The 22,538-nt window shown below is 40.8% G+C and overlaps 1 protein-coding gene across 1 annotated transcript; it reads left to right on the top strand.

Moving 5' to 3' along the window:
* Positions 1 to 5,920: 5,920 nt before the first annotated feature.
* LOC103517200 (poly(rC)-binding protein 3) lies at positions 5,921 to 22,153 on the top strand (the record flags this gene model as incomplete). The annotated part of the gene is made up of 8 exons (XM_008482222.3): positions 5,921 to 6,001; positions 12,528 to 12,644; positions 13,469 to 13,603; positions 16,090 to 16,173; positions 18,747 to 18,843; positions 19,504 to 19,669; positions 20,895 to 21,023; positions 21,839 to 22,153. Coding segments are annotated over 8 exons (894 nt in total), but the record flags the coding sequence as incomplete, so codon positions are not given.
* Between the last annotated feature and the right edge of the window lie 385 nt (positions 22,154 to 22,538).

Genomic DNA, 22,538 nt, shown 5'->3' with positions numbered 1-22,538 from the left:
GACATTTTCTTAAAGCTCCTAAAATTTTGTCATTTAAGGTATTATGGTAAGCGTACTAAAACAATAATGGAAACTTCTTAGACATACAATTTATTTATTTTTTCTTTCTTCTTGAAGAGGTTGATAGAGGAAACTACCTATAACAACAAGGTCTTATTGCCTCAAAATGGAAGAGAGAAGGAGGATTGTCTGCTAATGTTTGCTCAGTCGACAATTTATTGACGTTCCGCAAACGTGAGAATGTGAGAAGTTAGATGATAAATTAGACTATACCTAGGTGATTGTTTAAAAATAAATCGAGCTCCGAATTGAATGTAATAAATACTGCCTATCATTCTCCAAGTACGTACATACGTACACACACTTTTTGAGATAATGCACTATCCCCCTCCATTCCGCCCCTGACAGCTCAGGTGACGGCTGTCAACCCGACTGTTGGCTGTCGCATTAGTTAAGTCGAAAAGTGGAGGGTGACACCTCTATCTTCGGTAGGTTATCTTCTGGATTTCACTCACCCATTCCTTTCTTCCCCGGATAACGCTCTAAGTTCCCTTGTACCCCTCTCAGTTCACTTATCCATCTATTCGTATGATTCTCTTCCCTTTTACCATTTCAGGTTGTCGCTGTACTGGTAGGTTATCTTCTGGATTTCACTCACCCATTCCTTTCTTCCCCGGATAACGCTCTAAGTTCCCTTGTACCCCTCTCAGTTCACTTACCCATCTATTCGGATGAGTCTCTTCCTTTTTACCATTTCAGGTTCTCGCTGTACCTTTTCTTCTGTACCTTTTCTTCTATTCTATTCTACCTTCTGCTGTACCTTTTCTGCTGTACCTTTTCTTCTGTTCTATTCTACCTTCTGCTGTACCTTTTCTTCTGTTCTATTCTATATTCTACCTTCTGCTGTACCTTTTCTTCTGTTCTATTCTATTCTACCTTCTGCTGTACCTTTTCTTCTGTTCCATTCTACCTTTTTCAAATTTTAATACCACTTGCAGAGAGATGACGGGAAAGGGGTGTTAGGAAACAAAGGTTTTAGAAAACACCTTATCGTCCCGAAATCTAAGAGAGAAGGAAAACAGGATAGGAGAAATCCAGCCTTTCCGAGAACGAACATTTCTGTTCTATTCTATTCTACCTTCTGCTGTACCTTTTCTTCTGTTCTATTCTACCTTCTGCTGTACCTTTTCTTCTGTTCTATTCTAATCTACCTTCTGCTGTACCTTTTCTTCTGTTCTATTCTATTCTACATTTTTCAAATTTTAATACCACTTGCAGAGAGATGACGGGAAAGGGGTGTTGGGAAACTAAGGTTTTAGAAAACGCCTTATCGTCCCGAAATCTAAGAGAGAAGGAAAACAGGATAGGAGACCTTTTCTTCTGTTCCATTCTACCTTTTTCAAATTTTAATACCACTTGCAGAGAGATGACGGGAAAGGGGTGTTAGGAAACCAAGGTTTTAGAAAACAACTTATCGTCCCGAAATCTAAGAAAGAAGGAAAACAGGATAGGAGAAATCCAGCCTTTCCGAGAACGAACATTATCCGTTCAGGATAAAATTCGCCTTGGGCGGAAATCGAACTCGTGACCTAGCGCTCACAAGGCAGACGCACTACCAACCAAGCCAACTAGGCTGTAGCAGTAGCATGGTTGCCGTTTTTACTTCGTAGCAATGAAACACTGGACCAATTGGGCTCAAATTTCTTGATAACCATTATGAGATGTGTACAGTAGCATGGTTGCCGTTTTTACTTCGTAGCAATGAAACACTGGACCAATTGGGCTCAAATTTCTTGATAACCATTATGAGATGTGTAGGTATCGTTACCCTCCACTCTAACTACCTCCATCCTAACTACCTCCCTAACAGCCTCCATCCTAACTACCTCCCTCCATACCTAACAACCTACTGCTAAGAAAATCAAGTTAGTCTCGGAAACCAACCAAGTGGAAAATCTTGCCGAAACTCCATTACTAACTACCTCCCTCCATACCTAACAACCTACTGCTAAGAAAATCAAGTTAGTCTCGGAAACCAACCAAGTGGAAAATTTTGCCGAAAAACAACCTACTGCTAAGAAAATCAAGTTAGTCTCGGAAACCAACCAAGTGGAAAATTTTGCCGAAACTCCATTAAAAAAAGGAAAAAAAATCCCCGAAAGTTCAAAGTTGAAGGTAAAAACATTTTTCCATGCGACCTGAAAGAAACTTTCTTTCTGTTTTCGGCTGATACATTTTGACACGTTTTGATGATGCGTTGTGAGCAGACTTCGAAATTCCGGGCGACAGCCAACTGTCAACACTGAAAGCTTTTTTAAAGTTCGGAAAAAAGTTGTCTTGGAAGGAGGAAGTAGGAGCGAAAACATTTCGTGTGGAATAAAACGCCAAGAGCGAACGGAGCTTTTTGAGACTGAGCTTTTCAGTGTCAGATCAAACACTGAAACTTATCCAGCCTAGTTAGCTTGGTTGGTAAGGTAAGTCGAAATTCCGGGCGACAGCCAACTGTCAACACTGAAAGCTTTTTTAAAGTTCGGAAAAAAGTTGTCTTGGAAGTAGGAAGTAGCGAAAACATTTCGTGTAGAAGAATACAACGCCAAGAGATAACGGAACTTTTTGAAACGCTGACCTTTTCAGTGTAGAATTGTAGATGAAATAGTGAAACTTTGCCAGGAATGCCAGGCTAGTTAGCTTGGTTGGTAGCGCGTCTGCCTTGTAAGCGCTAGGCCTAGGGTTCAATTCTCGCCCGGGGCGGACTTTATCCTGAACGCATAATGTTCATTCTCGGTGCACATTTTGGCAATGCCTACCCGATTGGCTTCATTAAGCAACAATATTGGCTCAGATTGGCTGCAATATCATTGTTTCTATGTACATGTAAGGTAAGCGCCAGAGTTCGATTCCCGCCCGTGGCGGATTTTATCCTGAACGGATAATGTTCGTTCTCGGAAAGGCTGGCTTTCTCTTATCTTCCTTCTCTCTTAAATTTCGGGACGATAAAACCTCAACAATTACAGTTCCCTCTATATATAATTAGCGCAGTTTTCCCTGGAACTCACAGTACAGAAATTCTAGAGTTTTACGTTCACACTTAGGTATGCTTTTTCATACAATCAGTTCGCACAGTTTTCCCAGGTAGGTAGTTATTCCGAACATTTACGTCCACATGTACGATTTTTCTTACGGTCCGATTGTACGATAATAGCACACCTATTCAGTATCTACAAGGCTTTTCAAATTTCTTTTTTCTTTCGTCTCATCTTGATTCAATTTATGCTCGCATGTGTACCAGACTTCACACACTTCTTCTTTCTACTCCTTCTTCTTCTTTTATTCATTCAAATTTTTGGACAGAAACATACGATTCAATTTCGCTCGCCTGGTAAACAGGAGGGCGTGGGTTCAATCCCAGCCGAGATATGGAATTTTATCCTCAATATAATTTGAGAATTTGACCACAATTAATAGTAGTAGCCTACTGCTGGAATAAAGGGACTTTTCAGTCCTATGCGAGCAGTATAAATAACCACTATTATTATTATTGTTATTATTCAATTAGGCTGAATCGGGGGCTGGTTGACCCTGTACTTCGCCCAGGTGTCTCAGTTCCGGGCCTCTGTATTGTGTAAATATGACCAAAACTAACAGCGGATTTATTCTATTTTCTAAATGTGATATGTGTATTCTAATGTGATATGTGTATTCTAATGTATGTTCTATTCTGATTTCTAATGTGAGTGAGTATTATTGACACCATTTTAATGAACAATGAGAGGTTAGGTATACTGAGTTTATTTTGTGCGTTCTCGGTACAAAATATATACCGTGTGCCTAATGGTGCGTTTCCACAGTTCCGGGCCTCTGTATTGTGTAAATATGACCAAAACTAACTGCGGATTTATTCTATTTTCTAATGTGATATGTGTATTCTAATGTATGTTCTATTCTAATTTCTAATGTGACACCATTTTAATGAACAATGAGAGGTTAGGTATACTGAGTTTATTTTGTGCGTTCTCGGTACAAAATATACCGTGTGCCTAATGGTCCGTTTCCACTCAGCCGGTTTTTTCCGATCGGCCTGATATGTTTCCATTTAAACAAATTTAATTTGTTTAAATGGAACAAACAAATTGAAACATAAAACAAATTTAAACAAATAGAAACATATCATTTCGATCAGTAAAGGTGGAGTGAGTGGAAACGCACCATTACGCGCGGGACAGGGGTATGAAATTTTCCAAAGTCGAGCCTCGGAAAAGTAACATAAAGCTAATTACGACACTTAAACTCTCGTAGCATAATGACGGGCGTTATGATGCTAAATAATTATGTACACATACGTCACCATAGAGATGTACTGCAACACACACCACATAAGGGTGTTGCACCTGAGTGCATCAGTTGTATGCACTTGCAATTGCAAACCTGAGATTTTGGCTGTCATCACACTAAGGAAATATACCTTGTTTAAACTGATCGAATAGGACTAAAAAGTCCCTTCACTCATGTAGTATAATAAAGATCTTATACTGATCCAGGACGAGAGACAGTCCTTGTCTTCAACTACCAAGGTCGTATCAGGCTTTTTAAACCTAAAAGGAGGTCTAAAAGGTCTCATGAGAATTTGTATACTTGTTCAGCGAATGCAAGCAAATTTCAAAGTCGAACATGATCAAATTTGCTCTCTCTGTGCAAGTTATGTACACTGTGCAATGTGCATACCAACAAATTTTCAAAATGAAAAATTGTCAAATTCGCTCGGTGACTCCTGACAAATTTGCAAAATGACAAATACTCCAATTTGCTGAATTTCAATCCAAACATAATTTGCAAAATGACAAACGGTTAGTTGTGCAACGCGCCGCAAGGAAGTGTCGTGCTTGCAATCTGGTGAGTACTCAAACTCAGTGACAAATGGTTCAAGAGGCCATCGGTTTCAGCCTCATTAACTCCACCGAGTGTGACGTTTCGCTAACGTTTCTTAACGATTCCACCGTTTGAAACATTTAGAGTCTTTCGACTATTCGGACAATGTGAGAAATGTGCTATGCAGTATTGTGATAGGCCTCGTATCCCTTGCATTACTTATTGTCTGTCATTGGCGAGTGCCAAAGTCTTATTTTTTCATGTGACTCTATCTCTCTCTAATGGTTATAAGGTGATACATTTCGCGTCTACAGGGTTCTTACTTTTCTGTGATCTGTTTCATCAGGGGCCGTCAGATTAAATTTCTATGTAATCTGACGGCCCTTGATGAAACGATACTACTATACTAAACTTATTGCATCTGTTTCCCATTTAAATTTTGTATAATTTACTGTTGAAATTTTGTAATTGCTGTCGAAATCACACCTGCAAAAACTAACCATAGTACAAAGTAAAAACTAAAATTTTGATTTCTCAGTACGAGTACTTACACTTACACTGTATGTCGATTTTTTTTCCATTTAATCAAACATGGCTCATTGTCTTCTTCAATTTGCGCCGCAATAAATAACTTAATGACACATTCACTGGCGATTTTTTCTACATAATATAGGTACCTAGGTATTTTTTTTATTATTTGTTGACTCAAGCTTTGTGGAGTGTCCCGACTTGCATAAACTGACTGTCCCGAATTTGCATTCCAGGTTAAGCCTAAGAAAATCCAATAGCGTTTATTAGTACAGGAAAACTAGACTTTCACTTCGGAAAAATTAGTAACAAAGGTTTTTCTTCACCAAAAGCTTCGGTATGTGACTCTGATCTTGTATTTTATAAGACGAACTGTCCAATTTTCGGTTTGCCCTTCTACAGAGTATACTAGATCAGACAAGATGTTTTACACAATAGGTACCATATTTTTTATTGTAAATGGGTACTTCGCTAATTTTTATAACTGTGGATTCGAACCACCAAAAATCACTCAACTTGACTAACTCTTCTGTTTGTAATTCTGTTTCAGGAAGTTGGAAGCATCATAGGAAAAAAAGGAGAAATAGTCAAAAGGTTCCGAGAAGAGGTAAGAACAATAATATTTTATTTAGCTACGCCAGCCTAGTTAGCTTAGTTGGTAGTGCGTCTGCCTTGTAAGCGCTAGGCCGCGGGTTCGATTCCCGCCCGGGGCGGGGATAATGTTCGTTCTCGGAACGGCTGGCTTTCCTCCTATCCTGTCTTCCTTCTCTCTTCGATTTCGGGACGATAAGACTTCTATTGTAAGCGCTAGGCCGCGGGTTCGATTCCCGCCCGGGGCGGATTTTATCCTGATGGGATAATGTTCGTTCTCGAGGCGGTAAGCGCTAGGCCGCGGGTTCGATTCCCGCCCGGGGCGGATTTTATCCTGGATAATGTTCGTTCTCGGAACGGCGCTAGACCCGGGTTCGATTCCCGCCCGGGGCGGATTTTATCCTGATGGGATAATGTTCGTTCTCGGAACGGCTGGCTTTCGTCCTACGGCATAAATTAAGTTAAGGTTCAGCCAGCCTAGCTAGCTTAGTTGGTAGTGCGTCTGCCTTGTAAGCGCTAGGCCACTGGGCTCGATTCCCGCCCGAGGCGGATTTTATCCTGATGGGATAATGTTCGTTCTCGGAACGGCTGGCTTTCTCCTATCCTCGATTCCCGCCCGGGCGGATTTTATCCTGATGGGATAATGTTTGTTCTCGGAACGGCTGGCTTTCTCCTATCCTGTCTTCCTTCTCTCTTTGCCAGCCTAGTTAGCTTAGTTGGTAGTGCGTCTGCCTTGTAAGCGCTAGGCCGCGGGTTCGATTCCCGCCCGGGGCGGGGATAATGTTCGTTCTCGGAACGGCTGGCTTTCCTCCTATCCTGTCTTCCTTCTCTCTTCGATTTCGGGACGATAAGACTTGGTTCTACCTTGTAAGCGCTAGGCCGCGGGTTCGATTCCCGCCCGGGGCGGATTTTATCCTGATGGGATAATGTTCGTTCTCGATGGAAGCGCTAGGCCGCGGGTTCGATTCCCGCCCGGGGCGGATTTTATCCTGATGGGATAATGTTCGTTCTCGGAACACCTAGGCCGCGGGTTCGATTCCCGCCCGGGGCGGATTTTATCCTGATGGGATAATGTTCGTTCTCGGAACGGGTTATAAGCGCTAGGCCGCGGGTTCGATTCCCGCCCGGGGCGGATTTTATCCTGTAAGCGCTAGGCCGCGAGTTCGATTCCCGCCCGGGGCGGATTTTATCCTCATGGGATAATGTTCGTTCTCGGAACGGCTCGCGCTAGACGCGGGTTCGATTCCCGCCCGGGGCGGATTTTATCCTGATGGGATAATGTTCGTTCTCGGAACGGCTGGCTTTCTCCTATCCTGTCTTCCTTCTCTCTTCGATTTCGGGACGATAAGACCATAGCAGTTACAGTTCCCTCTGTCAAAGCTCTTTAAAAAAAATTATTTAGGTACTTAACTATGTATTTATCTATGTAAATTTTCTTAGTAATGGGTTAATCTGCCTCGGTGGTGTAGTGGTCAAGGCGCTCGCCTGGTAAACAGGAGGGCGTGGGTTCAATCCCAGCCGAGGTATGGAATTTTATCCTCAATATAATTTGAGAATTTGACCACAATAATAGTAGTAGCCTACTGCTGGAGTAAAGGGACTTTTCAGTCCTATGCGAGCAGTATAAATAAGCACTATTATTATTATTATTATTATCTTGTTCTCAGCTGACCGTCTGAATAAAGAATTATTGTGGTTGAATTACATTGACAAGGGACAAAACAAAATACCAAGCATAGGCAGGGACTGAACTCAAACCCTTCTGTTTCCCATTTACCAGGCGAACGTCTCAGCCACTTAGGTATATGCATTTAGGTACAACACCAAGGCAGTTTTTTACACTCTGTATTTTGACATCGTAAGTTTTGTGAAGTACGAATTGGAAAAGTTCTTTCTGCATGAGGGGCCTGATGGTTATTATTATTATTATTATCTTGTTCTCAGCTGACCGTCTGAATAAAGAATTATTGTGGTTAAATTATATTGATAAGGGACAAAACAAAATACCAAGCATAGGCAGGGATTGAACTCAAACCCTTCTGTTTCCCATTTACCAGGTGAACGTCTCAGCCACTTAGGTATGCATTTAGGTACAACACCAAGGCAGTTTTTTACACTCTGTATTTTGACATCGTAAGTTTTGTGAAGTATACGAATTGGAAAAGTTCTTTCTGAATCAGGGGACTGATGATTTCCAACCTACCATTCCGCCCCTGGTCACCTGCTACTCCTTATCACACCATTGCGTCCCTGACAGTTCTTACCCCCCCATTCCGCCTCTGGAAGGTTCTTATCCCCCTCCATTCCGCCCCTGACAGCTCAGGTGACGGCTGTCAACCCGACTGTTGGCTGTCGCATTAGTTAAGTCGTAAAGTGGAGGGTGACACCTCTATCTTCCGTAGGTTATCTTCTGGATTTCACTTACCCATACCTTTCTTCCCCGGATAACGCTCTCAGTTCACTTACCCATCTATTCGGATGATTCTCTTCCCTTTTACCATTTCAGGTTCTCGCTGTACCTTATTCCAATTTTAACCCACTATAGCACAGGTGACGCTACAGTCAAGAACAGTCAAAATATTCTTATGGTTTAATTAGACGAGGTCAGTAGACCGTCTGGGTATCAGCCTCGTGTAATTACCTCTGGAGTCCCGTTAGTCCAGTATATTTCCGTCCCGGAATGCTCTATGCCCGGAAAATCCCATTCTAAAATGCCATTCCATACCAATTCCCCCTGACTTTTAGGTAATGTTCTGCATTATTCTTGCATGATTCCTGGACAGGCATCCGTAGAAGTACGTATGGTCTTAGAGAGTAAAAGGGTACCTTTCTGGTGTAGTGGGATAAGTGTGTACTTTCTGGTGTAATGGGATAAGTGTGTACTTTCTTGTGTAGTGGGATAAGTGTGTACTTTCTTGTGTAGTGGGATAAGTGTGTACTTTCTGGTGTAATGGGATAAGTGTGTACTTTCTGGTGTAGTGGGATAAGTGTGTACTTTCTGGTGTAGTGGGATAAGTGTGTACTTTCTTGTGTAATGGGATAAGTGTGTACTTTCTGGTGTAGTGGGATGAGTGTGTACTTTCTTGTGTAATGGGATAAGTGTGTACTTTCTTGTGTAATAAGATAAGTGTGTACTTTCTGGTGTTGTGGGATAAGTGTGTACTTCTTCCAAATTCTTGGCCAGCACCTGAGACCTATATGTCTAACTGATGAGTTCTAATAAGAACGAAACGCGTGATCAGTTCTTTTCTGGGGGGGGGGGGGCTGCTCTCTCCCCGCTTGAGCTTCATTTTTCTCCTTTACCATTTGGCCAGACTCCGAAAATTTGAAGCATCCAACCTCCCCCCGGGTCCATTAGTGCTCGGACGCTTGGTAAACAAGGGGGTGTGAGTGATTTCAATACGCGTGAGTTCTATTTTGTCCTGGAGAATTTGACCATAGTAATAGTAATAGCAGTAGCCTACCGCCAGGCCGTTTTACTAACACATTTCTAGACTCTTTTACTAAATTATTTCTATTCCCCTACAGGTGGCGTCCGATATGTTGCCAAACTCGACAGAGAGGGCTGTGACCATTACAGGAACGTCCGAAGCCATCACCCAGGCCGTCTACCAGATGTCTCTCGTTATGATGGAGGTAGGTCCTCAGGGATGTCCTCTAGGACCCCAACCGGGTATAGTACCTAAAGAGCCTGGATGTCTCTCGTTATGATGGAGGTAGGTCCTCAGGGATGTTCTCTAGGACCCCAACCGGGTATAGTACCTAAAGAGCCTGATTCCCAATACGATAGAGCCCTGATGTCTCTCGTTATGATGGAGGTAGGTCCTCAGGGATGTTCTCTAGGACCCCAACCGGGTATAGTACCTAAAGAGCCTGATTCCCAACCTAGGCCCGATAGGATAGAGCCCTATTCCCACTATAGCACAGGTGACGCTACAGTCAAGAACAGGCAAAATATTCTTATGGTTTAATTAGACGAGGTCAGTAGACCGTCTGGGTACCAGCCTCGTGTAATTAGTACCAGCCTCGTGTAATTATCTCTGGAGTCCCGTTAGTCCAGTATATTCCCGTCCCGGAATGCTCTATGCCCGGAAAATCCCATTCTAAAATACCATTTCCCCCTGACTATATTCCCGTCCTAAGTATATTTCCGTCCCGTATATTCCCGTCCCGGAATGCTCTATGCCCGGAAAATCCCATTCTAAAATGCCATTCCATACCATTACCCCCTGACTTTTAGGTAATGTTCTGCATTATTCTTGCATGATTCCTGGACAGGCATCCGTAGAAGTACGTATGGTCTTAGAGAGTAAAAGGGTACCCATTTGCTCCCGATGTCAGTTGAAAATAAGGGTGTCATTTTAAAAACAGCTCTTTCACTGAGTCCTGAAAAAGAAACATTGATTTTATATTTGGTGATTTTTCTTAATAGTTTCAGTTTTAGCTTTTAGCCAAATTTTATTCTCTGTGAAAAGCACTCTTGAGTCTTATATCGAAATTCAAAATAATCCACTTCATTATCTGTATCTAGTGTACCTACAATTCGTTCTCGGAACGGCTGGCTTTCTCCTATCCTGTCTTCCTTCTCTCTTCGATTTCGGGACGATAAGACCATAGCAGTTGCAGTTCCCTCCGTCAAACCTCTTAAAAAAAAAATAAAAAATAAGCATAAGAGAGAGAGAGAGAGGGAGGGAGAGAGAGGGAGAGAGAGGGAGAGAGAGAGAGGGAGAGGGAGAAAGAAAGAAAGAGAGAGAGAGAAAGAGAGAGAGAGAAAGAGAGAGAGAGTGAGTGAGTGAGTGAGAGTGAGTGAGAGAGAAAGAAAGAATTTAGGAAAAATATTCAATTTATAATGATCATAAATATCTAATATCTCAATAAACAAACAATCTCTTACCCGTTTCACCTCTTCCAGGCCATTGCCTTTAAGACAACGAGTTTTGTGACAGAGTTAAAGGTAGAGAAAAGTAGAGTTTTTCAGCTGAATGAGCTTTCTACGGTACTTCCTCAACCGGGAAATCTTGGTAGTTGAGTGATTTGATTGTAAAAAAAGGCTCAAGAAAAGGGAGTTTTGACATCTCCACCATTTACCTACTCCATTTAGTCTTTAGTGGAGATGTTTATCTCCCCTAGAGCTTGGTAGAGAAGTGGAGTATTCTACATGAATGAGGTTTCTGAGGTGGGGGCCTCAAGAAAAATGAGTTTTAGCATCTCCAACATTTAATTTTTAGGGGAGATGTTAACCTCTCCCCAACAGTCTCTAGTGAAAAAATATAGGTATGTTGGATGAAAAGAAAAGGGGGTAAAGGAGAGAAGAAAGGGAGAGAGAGGGGAAGGAGAAATGGAGGGATCTCCCTGTTTCTCCTGTCTCAAGTTATTGAACTAAAAGGTATGCTTGAGTGAGTACATAATATGGTGGCAAATCTCTTTGTTTCGTACCCGTCTGTATTTCAGGGTGTTTTTTTTTTGCCTTGCTTTGTCTGTAGGTACATGTAAAAAGGTTCTGTAAAAAGATCTGCCTCCATTTAATATACATATCAGGAGAAAAACCTTTCAAAAAAATGTCTTAGTAAAATAATACCTGCCAGCCTAGTTAGCTTAGTTGGTAGTGCATATGCCTTGTAAGCGCTAGGCCGCGGGTTCGATTCCTGCCCGGGGCGGATTTTATCCTGACGTCTACCTTGTAAGCGCTAGGCCGCGGGTTCGATTCCCGCCCGGGGCGGATTTTATCCTGATGGGATAATGTTCGTTCTCGATGGAAGCGCTAGGCCGCGGGTTCGATTCCCGCCCGGGGCGGATTTTATCCTGATGGGATAATGTTCGTTCTCGGAACACCTAGGCCGCGGGTTCGATTCCCGCCCGGGGCGGATTTTATCCTGATGGGATAATGTTCGTTCTCGGAACGGGTTATAAGCGCTAGGCCGCGGGTTCGATTCCCGCCCGGGGCGGATTTTATCCTGTAAGCGCTAGGCCGCGAGTTCGATTCCCGCCCGGGGCGGATTTTATCCTCATGGGATAATGTTCGTTCTCGGAACGGCTCGCGCTAGACCCGGGTTCGATTCCCGCCCGGGGCGGATTTTATCCTGATGGGATAATGTTCGTTCTCGGAACGGCTGGCTTTCGTCCTACGGCATAAATTAAGTTAAGGTTCAGCCAGCCTAGCTAGCTTAGTTGGTAGTGCGTCTGCCTTGTAAGCGCTAGGCCACTGGGCTCGATTCCCGCCCGAGGCGGATTTTATCCTGATGGGATAATGTTCGTTCTCGGAACGGCTGGCTTTCTCCTATCCTCGATTCCCGCCCGGGCGGATTTTATCCTGATGGGATAATGTTTGTTCTCGGAACGGCTGGCTTTCTCCTATCCTGTCTTCCTTCTCTCTTTGATTTTATCCTGATGGGATAATGTTCGTTCTCGGAACGGCTGGCTTTCTCCTATCCTGTCTTCCTTCTCTCTTCGATTTTACTTTACTTTCATTTTACTTTCTCTCCTCTTATTCAGAAATTTACAAGCAAGAATTGTGATAACTCCATTTTTTTCTGATTTTTCAGAGTGGCGCCAAAATCAACATTTCAGACGGTTCATGTCCGGAGCGGGTCGTCACAGTTACCGGTACCACCACTTCCCTACTTCGAGCTTTCGCATTGATCACCAAAAAATTCGAGGAAGTAAGTATACAGGGTGTCCCAAGAACCGAGGGACAACGCGATATTCCGGTGTACAGTGTTCAATAAGTTTTATAAGGTACCTTTTATCGATTGAAGGGCTAGGAGCTTTAGAATTTTGATTCTTTCCCTAGTACTAGATTAAGGCATACAGGTTCATCAGGTTCGACCCCTCAAAAGTGACACTTTTTTGTATGAAAAGCGTCATTTCTCGAGAAATTCAAATTAGAAATCTCATTTTTTACTCGAATAATCTCTTGCTCATGTTTGATAAGAGATAACGGATAAGTATTTATAGGGGAACAACGCGATATTCCGGTGTACAGTGTTCAATAAGTTTTATAAGGTACCTTTTATCGATTGAAGGGCTAGGAGCTTTAGAATTTTGATCCTTTCCCTAGTACTAGATAAAGGCATACGGGCTCATCAGGTTCGACCCCTCAAAAGTGACACTTTTTTGTATGAAAAGCGTCATTTCTCGAGAAATTCAAATTAGAAATCCCATTTTTTACTCGAATAATCTCTTGCTCATGTTTGATAAGAGATAATGGATAAGTATCTATATTACGAGAGGAAAGGATCTTCACGAAAAATTTAATTATTCCGGAAGATATCTCATTCGAACCGTGATCTTAAAGGTGTATCCACAGTATCCACACATAGTCGACGCCGTCAATCGATGTCGACTAAAACTGTACACTGCTTCGACAACATAGATTCACCTTGTCGATCGACGGAGTCGACTATGTGTGCAACTGCGGACGCAGCTTAGGAAAAAATCGTTTCATGTGTACCAGACTTAGGATCTTCTGAAACTCCTCTTCCAGTTCCACGAGCTGCAGAACAATCACGCGGGTACCCCAGGAACCCCGGGCAACCCCGCCAGTGTCGTTGTCACAGTTACCGGTACCACCACTTCCCTACTTCGAGCTTTCGCATTGATCACCAAAAAATTCGAGGAAGTAAGTATACAGGGTGTCACAAGAACCGAGGGACAACGCGATATTCCGGTGTACAGTGTTCAATAAGTTTTATAAGGTACCTTTTATCGGTTGAAGGGCTAGGAACTTTAGAATTTTGATCCTTTCCCTAGTACTAGGTAAAGGCATACGGGCTCATCAGGTTTGACCCCTCAAAAGTGACACTTTTTGTATGAAAAGCGTCATTTCTCGAGAAATTCAAATTAGATAGGTATCCCATTTTTTACTCGAATAATCTCTTGCTCATGTTTGATAAGAGATAACGGATAAGTATCTATACGGGAGGAAAGAATCTTCACGAAAAATTTAATTATTCCGGAAGATTTGTCATTCGAACCGTGATCTTAAAGGTGTATCCACACATAGTCGACGCCGTCAATCGATGTCGACTAAAACTGTACACTGCTTCGACAACATAGATTCACCTCGTCGATCGACGGAGTCGACTGTGTGTGGAACTGCGGACGCAGCTTAGGAAAAAATCGTTTCATGTGTACCAGACTAAGTCTTAAAGACCTATCCCCCCTCTCTCCCGTCCGGCAACCTTTCAAACCCGATACCCAAATCTAGCGAGATGTTTTGAACCTGTTAAACGCCCGATGATTTTGAACCCCAAAACACAAAGAATTTTGAACCCGTTAAACTTCCGATGATTTTGAAACCCAAACCTAAAGTGATTTGAACCACCTAAAGAATTTTGAACCCGTTTGATACCCAAACCTAGCGAGATGCTTTGAACCTGTTGGACCTCGACTGATACAGTTCCGGGCCTCTGTATTGTGTAAATATGACCAAAACTAACTGCGGATTTATTCTATTTTCTAATGTGATATGTGTATTCTAATGTGATATGCGTATTCTAATGTATGTTCTATTCTAATTTCTAATGTGAGTGTGTATTATTGACACCATTTTAATGAACAATGAGAGGTTAGGTATACTGAGTTTATTCTGTGCGTTCTCGGTACAAAATATACCGTGTGCCTAATGGTGATAAATATGCGTTTCCACTCAGTCGGTATTTTCCGATCGGCCTGATATGTTTCCATTTAAACAAATTTAATTTGTTTAAATGGAACAAACAAATTTAAACATAAAACAAATTTAAACAAATGGAAACATATCATTTCGATCAGTAAAGGTCGAGTGAGTGGAAACTCACCATTACGCGCGGGACAGGGGTATAAAATTTTCCAAAGTCGAGCCTCGGAAAAGTAGAGTTTCAGAATGAGCTGGCGAAAGGAATGAGACAAGAAGCAAAAAGTTAGGCATAAAATGTGAAAAAAAAAAGAGTTTCTTTTTGTTATTCTTTCAAACTTTTTTTTTTTAGCTTCAGACTTTAGATGAAATCTAAAACCCTATTAGGGTTACTCCGTATACGTATTGACCTACCTAATCCTTATTTTGACAGAGATTTTTTTTTCTTCCATTTTTGATGGAAGCCAAATTAAAACTAAAAGTAAATCATGTTCTTTTCATGTGAAATACCTTTCCAAATATAAAATATTGTACTCACCCTGTATACACACCTAGGCAATCGCAATACAACGGCTCGCATTGATATTAATGTAATCTTCCAAATAATATTACTCATACAGGGTCGAAAGGAATGAGAGACAAGAAGCAAAAAGTTAGGCATAAAATGTGAAAAAAAAGAGTTTCTTTTTGTTATTCTTCCAAACTTTTTTTTTTGGTTCAGACTTTAGATGAAATCTAAAACCCTCTTAAGGTTACTCCGTATACGTATTGACCTATACCTAATCCTTATTATGACAGAGATTTTTTTTTCCATTTTCGATGGAAGCCCGAAAGGAATGAGAGACAAGAAGCAAAAAGTTAGGCATAAAATGTGAAAAAAAAGAGTTTCTTTTTGTTATTCTTCCAAACTTTTTTTCTTTTTTAGGTTCAGACTTTAGATGAAATCTAAAACCCTATTAGGATTACTCCGTAAACGTATTGACCTACCTAATCCTTATTTTGACAGAGATTTTTTTCCCCATTTTTGATGGAAGCCAAATTAAAACTAAAAGTAAATCATGTTCTTTTCATGTGAAATACCTTTCCAAATATGAAATATTGTACTCACCCTGTATACACACCTAGGCAATCGTAATACAAGGGCTCGCATTGATATTATTGTAATCTTTCCAAATAATATTACTCATACCGATCACAGGGCGTTGGGGAAATCGGAAACACCCCATTGACATTTTCCGATACGGCAGCCAAGTACAAGGTACCTACCTACATTTATGGTCATCCTGTACTTTTTAACCCATCTTAGGAAAACTTTTCTTCTTCTTCTTTTTCTACCTAACTCTTCTCCTATCCTGTCTTTCTTCTCTCTTCGATTTCGGGACGATAAGACCATAGCAGTTACAGTTCCCTCTGTCAAACAAAAAAAGGAAAAGTATAGTTTCAGAATGAGCTGGCGAAAGGAATAACTCCATTTTTTTCTGATTTTTCAGAGTGGCGCCAAAATCAACATTTCAGACGGTTCATGTCCGGAGCGGGTCGTCACAGTTACCGGAAAACTTCGTCGGTTTAGTCAAGTAGGAAAAAAACGATTCGGGAAATCTCTGCTTCTCTGCCGAAGATGGACATCTCTGGTCGATTGATGGTTTTGAAACCCAAACCTAATGTAATTTGAACCACCTAAAGAAAATTGAACTTGTTTTGAAACACCCCCACTCCGCCGGTTTTTGTGTTTTCCGAGCCCTCGCAACCCCCTCCGCGTGTGACTTTTTAGATGTTTTCTCCATCTTGGTGGGTCAATCCCCATTCACCAAATGCACTCACCATCTAGGTACCCCTTTCGGCCTTCCAAAATAGTTGATATCTCCCCTTAGTTCTGATTTATCATTTTACACAGCACGTATTCCCTCGGTTTACAAATTGCACGCTTCTTTTGATTGTTTTTGATATTAACTTCATTAGAAAGGAAAGCATTGAATTATCATGCGGCGTTTGCCAAGATTTCTGTTGAGGACATTGGTCAAAGATAGTGATTTCAATAAATAGGGTCCAATATGTAACTACTTTACCTTATTTTTGCCATATTTTTTCTATGTTTTTTATTTGTCCGTTTACCTTTATGACTTTTCTTTTCTTTAGGAGAGATGGAGGGGTTAACCACCTTACCTATTCCCTCGGTTTACAAATTGCACGCTTCTTTTGATTGTTTTTGATATTAACTTCATTAGAAAGGAAAGCATTGAATTATCATGCGGTCAAAGATAGTGGACATTGGTCAAAGATAGTGATTTCAATAAATAGGGTCCATATGTGACTACTTTATCTTATTTTTGCCATATTTTTTCTATGTTTTTTATTTGTCCGTTTACCTTTATGACTTTTCTTTAGGAGAGATGGAGGGGTTAACCACCTTACTTGATTTCAATAAATAGGGTCCAATATGTAACTACTTTACCTTATTTTTGCCATATTTTTTCTATGTTTTTTATTTGTCCGTTTACCTTGATTACTTTTCTTTAGGAGAGATCGAGGGGTTAACCACCTTACTTGGTAATATCTTCAAACATTTCATTTTGAACTTACCCTTTTTATAATTATTATTTGATAAATTATAGCTGATTCGTGAAAGGTGTGGTGAAGAAGTGTACAAGAAACCACAAATGAACTTTAGGAGCATTTTTGCTGACATACCTAATATCTTCAAACATTTCATTTTGAACTTACCCTTTTTATAATTATTATTTGATAAATTATTTACGTACCTAGTACTACACATACTCGAAATTAGATTATCCAATCGATCTTCCTTTATATTATTTTAGTCCTTAAGTTTGATTGTTTCCCCTTCATATCCAACATATATGCCTAATGCATATCACATTGCTTCATTTAGTTAACCCTTTTCTTCAGTCGCCTTACTTGAGGTTAAATCTTTGCGGAGAGGTGGGATAGGCTTGTTGTCACTTTATGTCGCTTGGATATTAGCTGATTCGTGAAAGGTGTGGTGAAGAAGTGTACAAGAAACCACAAATGAACTTTAGGAGCATTTTTGCTGACATACCTACCTACCTTTCACGAATCGGGCACAAGATGTTAAATAATTTTGAACCTCTGAATCAGTTAGAATTAGAACTTTTCATTAGGTAAGCTAGGTAAATAATGTGGTTAGTATAATGTATTTTGTGTGGTGGTACCATTGCCTTAGTGACGTACTGGTCTAGGCGCAAGCTTAACTATGTGATACTTTATGCTACAAAAATTTGTTAGCTCTCTGTAGCAAATACTTTGCAAGGTTTACTGTTGCTGAAATCTTTCAGCATATTTTTGGGGCACCTGTTGTTGACTAATCCGCACAAATTAGCTATTGGTCTACTCTTCAGTCGAAAATTTCATTTTTCTTACGCGAAACTAGATTACTTGATGTATTTTCTTCATTTCACTGGTTTGAAACATGAGTTGAATTAAATAAAACAAGAGAATACACACATATCCGAGAGAAATTTGCAACATATCTTAAACATTATTTTTTTCTTCTTCAGAATAAGCTAGGTAAATAATGTGGTTAGTATAATGTATTTTGTGTGGTGGTACCATTGCCTTAGTGACGTACTGGTCTAGGCGCAAGCTTAGCTATGGTCCTATGTGATATTTTATGGTACACAAATTTGTTAGGTATGTGCCTATGGGATACTTTATCGTACATATTTGTGAAGGTATGGGTCTGTGGCATACTTCATCGTATTTGTTAGCTATGGCATAGATAGATACTATATCGCACTCTGATTCCCTTTCACGAATCGGGCACAAGATGTTAAATAATTTTGAACCTCTGAATCAGTTAGAATTAGAACTTTTCATTAGGTAAGCTAGGTAAGTAATGTGGTTTGTATTTTGTGTGGTGGTACCATTGCCTTAGTGACGTACTGGTCTAGGCGCAAGCTTAACTATGTGATACTTTATGGTACAAAAATTTGTTAGCTCTCTGTAGCAAATACTTTGCAAGGTTACTGTTGCTGAAATCTTTCAGCATATTTTTGGGGTACGGCACCTGTTGTTGACTAATCCGCACAAATTAGCTATTGGTCTAGACGGCATACTTTATCCTATTTGTTAGCTATGGCATAGATACTATACCGTACTCTGATTGCAGATTGGGAGCAAGCTGTCTGGTAGTCCATTGGCGGGGCTGACGTCATTGGGACTGGGTGGTCTCGGGTCCACCTCACCAGGAGCTCTTAATCCCGCTGGTGAGTTTAGAGTAACTTTAAGTAAGGCCAACTCACTAAGTAGGGCCAACCACTCACTATCAGGTAGACCTGCCTAACGGAGTACCTACACTAAAAATTAGTTACCTTGGTTAAGTCCTTGGGTGGAAGAACTCCTTCAGGAGAACTCACTGCTCTATTATCCATCATGCTAAAAGCCGGGACTAAAATTCGTTCAAAAATCAAGTTTAAGCACCAGCCTATTTAGCTTGGTTGGTGGCGCGTCTGCCTTGTAAGCGCTAGGCCGCGGGTTCGATTCCCGCCCGGGGGCGAATTTTATCCTGAACGGATAATGTCCTTTCTCGGAACGGCTTTCTTACTTTCTTCTATCCTATCTTCCTTCTCTCTTCGATTTCGGGACGATAAGACCTCAGCGGTTATAGTTCCCTCTATTGAACCTCCTAAAAAAAGCCTCAAGTGTAATTCCCGCCCGGGGGCGGATTTTATCCTGAACGGATAATGTCCTTTCTCGGAACGGCTTTCTTACTTTCTTCTATCCTGTCTTCTTTCTCTCTTCGATTTCGGGACGATAAGACCTTAGCGGTTATAGTTCCCTCTATTGAACCTCCTAAAAAAACTCAAGTGTAAGAATCGCTCGTCTAATTTCCATGCTAAAGCCGGGCCCTAATTTTTCGTCCGCAGCATTGGCGGCCCTCGCCGGAAGTCAACTGCGGACCACCAATCCACCCCGCACCCCTCAACCACCTCAAACTCAACAAACTTCGTCTCAAACTCAAGAAATGACTGTACCTAATGATCTCATCGGATGTATAATCGGCAAGGGAGGCACCAAGATATTCGAAATCAGGTAACGTAACAATTCCACATCATCATCGGATGTATAATCGGCAAGGGAGGCACAAAGATATTTGAAATCAGGTAACGTAACAATTCCACATCACAGAACAATTTCACATCAGTTCGTAAGCTGGTGGGTTTTCTTTCGGATGCATTCGGTTTTCTTTCGGTAAAACTCGTAGTATCGATCATTATAGGTATTGAAATCAAATCAAATCATGAATTCTTTGTGGTAAAGCAGAGCATCTTCAGAACTTTTAGGGGGTATTACAACATTACTAAATGCTTCCTTTACTTTTAATTCTCACCTACTCTCATCATCACTCTTTTCACACATTTTATTATACATATTCACTTTCAGCATGACCCACTATGATGGATCCATTTTTGGAAAAACTCCTGTAAGAACTTGACTTGTAGAACACTTTTCGCGCGGGATGACGGATCAGTACCTAGGCTTAAGCCCTTATCACACCCGGCGTAGTTCGTTGACCCCATTCAGGGCTATGAGTGTATTTTTAGAGTGACCCACTATGATGGATCCATTTTTGGAAAAACTCCTGTAAGAACTTGACTTGTAGAACACTTTTCGCGCGGATGACGGATCAGTACCTAGGCTTAAGCCCTTATCACACCCGGCGTAGTTCGTTGACCCCATTCAGGGCTATGAGTGTATTTTTAGAGACCTTGACTATAGGGGTTATAGTTCGTTGTTAACAGAGGTCTTCTCACGACGAGGGTTTTACCGTGAATTTGGCGACAAGCTACCCGCCTACTCACACTAACCTCACACAACCTGAATAGGGCCGAGAAAAGAAAGCGGCACGCGATTGCCCAGATGGTCACCCATCCGGATATTAACCACACGGAACGTTGCTTAACGTCAATGATCCACAGGGAACTGGTGTATTCAACGTGCTTCCGCAACTGGCTAATCTTTAATTTTCATAATAGACTCTTGACTCGACGAGGTTAACGCCAAAGGCGTTCCCTACCACTTAACCCTTAAATTTTGCTGCGGCACGCGATTGCCCAGATGGTCACCCATCCGGATATTAACCACACGGAACGTTGCTTAACGTCAATGATCCACAGGGAACTGGTGCATTCAACGTGCTTTCGCAACTGGCTAATCTTTAATTTTCATAATAGACTCTTGACTAGACGAGGTTAACGCCAGAGGCGTTCCCTACTACTTAACCCTTAAATTTTGATAAATGGTCCTTCTTTTTCAGACAAATCAGCGGTGCCATGATTCGAATTTCTAATGCTGAAGAGCGGGAGGCCAACTCTACCGACCGTACCATTACTATTAGTGGAAACCCTGACTCCGTAGCTCTAGCCCAATACTTGATCAATATGAGGTAAGACCAAATGGTCAGATTACTATTAGTGGAAACCCTGACTCCGTAGCTCTAGCCCAATACTTGATCAATATGAGGTAAGACCATATGGTCAGAATAGAATAGAGTATAACTTGTTTATCCTGCCAGAATGAGACTGAAAAGTCCTTTTACTCCCGCGGTCTAGACAAGGTCTCAAATGCACTCTGACATAATATAATGTCAGAGTGCATTTGAGATGTTTTTCTAAGCTTCAAATCTCATAGATTAGTTGATTATTACTATTAGTGGAAACCCTGACTCCGTAGCTCTAGCCCAATACTTGATCAATATGAGGTAAGACCATATGGTCAGAATAGAATAGAATATAACTTGTTTATCCTACCAGAATGAGACTGAAAGTCCTTTTACTCCCGCGGTGTAAACAAGGTCTTATATTATGTCAGAGTGCATTTTGGATGTTTTTCTGGGCTGAAAATCTCATGGATTAATTGGTTCACCAAAACCTGAAAAAATAGACTAACATAAAGTTTGTATAAAAAAGGAATATCTATTAATTGTGTTAAGCATTAAATTCTTGTTATAAATGTCGTTCACCGCTTAATACACTACGCTAAATTTAATGACTTGACTTGAACTCGAACCACCACCCTTCAGATCCAGAGTCGACCGTGCTAACCACTACACCACTGAGGTTGGTTAAAGTTTGTATAAAGTCAAAATATAATGGGACTTTTCAGTCTCAACCTAGACCCAGCTATAAATTGCTCCTCTACGCTTGTGATTTCTAATTTATATGAATAGCCCTGGTACACTAATCGCCTTTCTAATTTCAGGATATCAATGGAAACGGCTGGCATGCCAATGGGGGGCTACCATTACCTGACACCAAACCACATTGTAAAAGCTTCCATTCATTAGGTCGAAACTTCGTCGGTTTAGTCAAGTAGGAAAAAAACGATTCGGGAAATCTCTGCTTCTCTGCCGAAGATGGACATCTCTGGTTTGAAGAATTTGAAGAAGTTCGGAATGATGCTTGCAGTCCAGTTGACATCATTGCTAGTCAAGACACTTAGTCTAGTCATGCAAACTTGTTTTAATCTTTTATTTCTCTATTGTTTCTCATTAAGCGAGTAAATTGTGTTTTTATAGAAATAATTTTGTAATTGATTTTTTTTTTCTTTCGGAAACATGTGTAAAGTATTGTTTAAAAAATGTACCTTACTGAATTGTTTTTTGAATCTAAGTTTTCTAGATTGTTCAACTAAAGAGTTGTGAAGATAGCTCTCTGAGTTGAATTAAATAAAACAAGAGAATACACACATATCCGAGAGAAATTTGCAACATATCTTAAACATTATTTTTTTCTTCTTCAGATTTTGAGGGGTTGTTGAAAGGGAAGAATTTATTTATTTTCTTCCTTGTTATTAAATTTATTGACAGATCAATAAAGAGATAGTCATTACTTACTATTTTGTTACATAAGAAAATAAATAAATAAAACTTAAAGAAAATAATATTGCATATACCTAGGTA

Source organism: Diaphorina citri, unplaced genomic scaffold (genome assembly GCF_000475195.1).
Source record: "Diaphorina citri unplaced genomic scaffold, Diaci psyllid genome assembly version 1.1 scaffold1777, whole genome shotgun sequence".
Classification (NCBI taxonomy): Eukaryota; Metazoa; Arthropoda; class Insecta; order Hemiptera; family Psyllidae; genus Diaphorina; species Diaphorina citri.
Note: the sequence above shows the minus strand (reverse complement) of the source record. Positions and strands in the feature narration are given on the sequence as shown.